The sequence below is a fragment of the Branchiostoma belcheri genome, unplaced genomic scaffold (assembly GCF_001625305.1).
Source record: "Branchiostoma belcheri isolate BF01 breed outbred unplaced genomic scaffold, Haploidv18h27 scaffold22, whole genome shotgun sequence".
In the NCBI taxonomy this organism is placed as follows: domain Eukaryota; kingdom Metazoa; phylum Chordata; class Leptocardii; order Amphioxiformes; family Branchiostomatidae; genus Branchiostoma; species Branchiostoma belcheri.
In genome coordinates, this window is record NW_017803713.1 from 3401599 (window position 1) to 3406754 (window position 5156).

At 36.2% G+C, this 5156-nt stretch overlaps 1 protein-coding gene across 1 annotated transcript; it reads right to left on the minus strand.

The window, feature by feature from the left end:
* Window positions 1-4378: 4378 nt before the first annotated feature.
* LOC109470162 lies at window positions 4379-4837 on the minus strand. The gene has a single exon (XM_019768945.1). It carries the CDS (start codon window positions 4835-4837, stop codon window positions 4379-4381), a length of 459 nt encoding a protein of 152 aa, XP_019624504.1.
* Between the last annotated feature and the right edge of the window lie 319 nt (window positions 4838-5156).

Below are 5156 nucleotides of genomic sequence, written 5' to 3' on the forward strand. Positions count from 1 at the left end.
GAAGTAGCCGGTTGTAGCGGCTTTACTGTAAATGACCGCGGGTAACCCCAGATCGAACGTCCGCTCTATTCGAATGACGTCATATCGAACAAGATTCGCGGGTTCGGGGGATTCGATTTCCATAGTAGCGGAGTGGGACTTTTGGGCCCAAATCTGACCATCGTGTACTTAGCTGTTTTAATGCTCATATATTGCAGTACATGTAAGAAGGATATAAGAGTTACTAGAAAGGCCAATATTTGCTTTGGAGCAAATATAGCGATGGGTTCACCACATTTTACGACATGGCAGGGAAAGAATGAGAAACACAAGGGAAAACAATGATTTACATTGATATAACTATAATAAGAAGTAACATACAACTAAAACAACAGTTGGATAGCTATTCCCTACTTTATTGGTTAGGATTTTTAATTGCATAATGCAAACTGTTGATTTTCAACAAAAAAAAAACGTTACATGCCCCGCATTCCAATGCTGGAGCAGAAAAGCTTGAAATACCTACCAAAACACTTGAATAAAGACATACTGTCAGTATGGAAATGCTCTGTGCAGGTGTTAATCAAGTTAAATCCCAACAGCCAATCAGCAAGAAATGCTCTGTGCAGGTGGAAATGCTCTGTGCAGGTGTTAATCAAGTTAAATCCCAACAGCCAATCAGCAAGAAGTATAGAGGAAGCTGCATGCCTATTGGTTGATGCCCTGCATTCCATTGTGATGACTCATGCCCAAACGTGGTAAACAAGGCACACTAACACAGTAGTACATTTGCTATAACACAGCCAAAAAACTCAAATAAAACCATTCTAAAAGCCTATATCACAATAATTTAAAAAACGCCTAGGGGTATTTGCCCACTGTACCTCCATACCAAATTTCAGGACCTTGGGCCCTAAAATGAAGAAGCTGAATCCATTTAAAAATGGCAGGAGAAGGAGAAGGAGGAGAAGGAGGAGGAGAAGAAACATCAGAAAAAGCAATATGGGTTCACCACCACTTCGTGGTGTGGTGAACCCATAAATATACTGTATAATCAATCTATATGATGAAATCATCTGTATTATCAGTAATGTCATAATTGTATTGGCCAAAATTTATACTTACAAACATCGAGAGTTTAAAAGATTCAGTTTGGAATCTTTCATTAAATATATATAATTTTCTAATTGCTATGATTCTTTTTATGATCAAAGATTTTTTATGATTTGAACTATTGTTATGACAATGTTTTTTTATGAATGATTTTTTATGATTTAAACTATTGTTGTAATCAATGATTTGTTATGATTTGAATTATTCCTATGACAGTTATGATCAATGATGTGCTATGATTTGAATTATTGTTATGGTTATTGTTATTATCAAGGATTGGATATATTTTGAATTATTGCTATGATTATTGTTATGATCAATGATTTGTTGTGATTTGACCTATTGTTATGGCAATGGTTTTTATCAATGATTTAGTATGATTAGAATTATAAGTTTGATCTAAAATTGATAAGTTTGATCTAAAACCCTTCTTCTGTTGGAACTTTCTCTTACTGGTGTACCTATATTCTTTCATTAATCTGTTAGGAAGACCTTCACGTGTTTTAATGGGATCAGATATTGATAATACCTAATATGAATAAAACTTACAAACATCGAGAGTTTAAAAGACTTAGTTTGGAATCTTTCATTAAAATATAGTTTTCTTTGAAAAAAGCACAACGACTCATTTCAAAAAGGAAAGGGAAGACACAGAGGGAAATGGGATTTCTATGTGCATAATTAATTTATTATCATTTTACTCATGATTCTCATTTTCTATTAGTTTAACTTTACTGTTGTTGTGACAATGGTTTTGTTCAATGATTTGTTTTGATTTGAACTACTGTTATGGCAATCGTTTGTGATCAATGATTTATGATTTGAACTATTGTTATGGAAATGGTTTTGATCAATGATTTGTTATGATTTGAACTATTGTTTTGATAATTGTTATGATCAGTGATGTGTTATGATTTTAATTATTGGTAAGATTATTGTTAGGATCAATAATTATTTGAACTATTGTTATGACAATGGTTTTATCAATGATTTCTTCTGATTTGAACTATTGTTATGACAGTTGTTATGATCAATGATTTGTTATGATTTGAATCATTGCTGTGGTTATTGTTATGATCAATGATTTTTAATGATTTGAACTATTGTTATGACAATGTTTATGATTAATGATTTGTTACGATTTGAATATTATTGTTATGAGTATTGTAATGATCAAGAATTTGTTATGATTTGAATTTTTATGTAATGGATGTTCTATGTATGTATGTATTGCTTGGATATAAGAATAAAAAATATTTCCTCCCATGTGTTATGCAAAACAGTTTATTCCTCTGATCTAGCCTTATTCCTTACATTTTGGTGTATGCCTTACTACTAAACAGTTACTTAGCTGTTATAATACTGATATATTAGAGTATTTGTAAAAAGGATATAAGAGTTAATAGTATATAAATCAATCTGTGTAATGAAACCATCTGCACTAATACACTGATAGTCTACTAAGTTTCATTTAAAATCCTTCTTATGCAGGAACTTTCTCTTACTGGTGTACCTATTTTCTTTCATCAGTCTATGAGGAAGACTTTCACGTAAATTTATGGGACCAGATATGAATAATACGTAATATGAATAAAAACGTAAAGTTTACATTACTGTAATTCACGAAAAAAGGAAGAAAAACAGAGTTTGCGCTGCCTACCTTCCTTGAAACATTAGGCTATATACCGGTTATGCAGATACAGATACAGAATTATTGGTGTTCACTTTTCTACAAAATGATTGCTTGTTCCCATGATGACAACAACTGAATAAAGAATATAGAAATATGTGTAAAACAAGGAAGGAACATAAGTGCTGATTTTGTCATGGTCCGTTTTTGACCCTTTAAACGACATGCAAGCATTAGATTTTAGCATATCTTCTACAGCAATAAGCAAATCCCATTAAAAACAGGTTTGCTAGAGAGTCTCTAACCGAAGCTAGGTACTCACATTCATCTGAGATAATAATCGAAATAGGTGTAAAGAATCTTTCTCATGGGCACAACATTGGGGGTCTACCAGGAACTCTATAAAGTACCTTTGTATTCTAAATCACCAGGCATAACCAAAGCTTGAGACCATCTTCGTTGATGAGAAGTACGTGGGTGTAGAATGAATCATACATGTATGGTATACAGGCAAGCCTCAATTACTACCAGGTACATCATACTTGTATAGTCTAACAGCTCCAAAACCTCAATTACTACTAGGTTCATCATACATGTGTTGTCTACTCGCTTTAAAACCTACAACCACGTACACAGACGAAGAAGTTGGATCAGGCCACTTTGACTCCTCCCAAGGGAGGGACAGATTAGCGTCTAAAATTCTAAATTCATTAAACACATTTATAAAAATACAGGTTTTCTTGACGAAACCACTTTTCTTCACACATCTAACATGTCACTGTTGTAACCAATTTTCGTATCATGTTATGACCAATACAAAAAATGTGGCCATTTTAGGGAGTGCAGCGTAATCCAATACAGGTGGTAAAAAGAAACCAGTTTTAAAACAAGAGCCCTGACAAAAAAGCCTAAAGCCTTAACCTCTGCTTGGAGAGTACTTCTAATCTTAGTGCGGACATATAAATTGTCTGGTATCAGAAGATGACACGTGCACTGCTTCATCTACATAGAAATGAATTGATTTTGTCTGAGAATGACGTTGGCTAACGTAAGAGTTGTTTTTCAGTAAGCCATACAGTGTACATTGTAAACCATATAGGATTCAGGCAAACATTTTTAACATGTATGTGCTGTGTTACTGATGACAAGTCAATTTTTGGAATTACGTAATGACATGTTATCATCATAACTGCCACCGCATTTCAATGTAGAACATCAAGGCGGACCGTCATTTTCCTTTATTCGTTTTTTTTTGCCGTTTCACCCCCCCCCTTCCTTCTGCAACCAATCACTGCAAGGTCCTGCTCGATCAGGTTAACCATACATATATATTCTACCTGCTCCCAAACCTCCAACCACGTCTACAGATAGAAAAAGTTGGGCTAGTCCACTTTGACTCTCTGCGGGAGGGGCAGGATAGCGCCATGGGAAATTTTAAATTCATAGATTCCTGAAAAACGTCTTTTAAAAAACACTTCTCTACACACATCTTAAATATATCTTCAGAAGTACTCTATAACCAACCTTTTTTTGTTACATCGTACGAAATTACAATGTGGCTATTTTCAGAGAGTTCGATGCTCAATACTTGATACCTTGATACCTTGATACCGTCTACAGTCGAGTGAGGCTTCTTCCTGTCTGTTGTGGACTGGTCTAGTCGCTTTCCTCGTACTTCAGGTTCTCCCAGTGTCGATCCAATCTTGTTTTGAACTGGTTGACAGAATCACTGGATACTACAGTCGACGGCAGCGAGTTCCAGTCTTTGATGACCCTCACACTGAAAACATGTTGTCTACTTCTTGACTTGGCCAGTGGCACCTTCAGCTTGAAGTTGTGGCCTCTTGTTGTTCCCTTAGCTAACTCGAAGAAACGGTCTGACTGTACTCTTTCCTGCCCAGTCAGGAACTTGAAAACCTGAATCATATCACCCCTTCTTCTTCTATACCCCAAGGACGGTAGTCTAAGTCTTTTTAGTCTTTCACTGTAGGGGAGTTCCCAGAACCCAGGAACCAGTTTTGTAGCTCTTCTCTGTACTGCCTCTACTTTCTGCTGATCGAGGGAGTAGTGGGGGCCCCAGATTACATTCCCATATTCCAGGTGGGGACGTACCATGGTCTTGAAGAGTATGGGGACTGTGTCTTTATCCAAGTTGTAGAAGGTTCTCTTAATCAAGCCCAAGACTTGGTTTCCTTTGTTAGCAGCTTTTGCTGTGTGGCAGTGAAACGAGAGCTGGTTGTCAATTGTTACGCCAAGATCTTTCTCCTCCACCGTTTCTTCAATGGTTTGTCCCCCCAGACTGTAGCTACTTTTCTGGTTCGTTCTGCCTAAGTGCAGTACTTTGCACTTAGCGACGTTGAAATGCAACTGCCATGCTTGAGACCATTCCCCCACTGTGATGAGATCCTGCTGCAGAGCATCTTTCCCAGTCTTG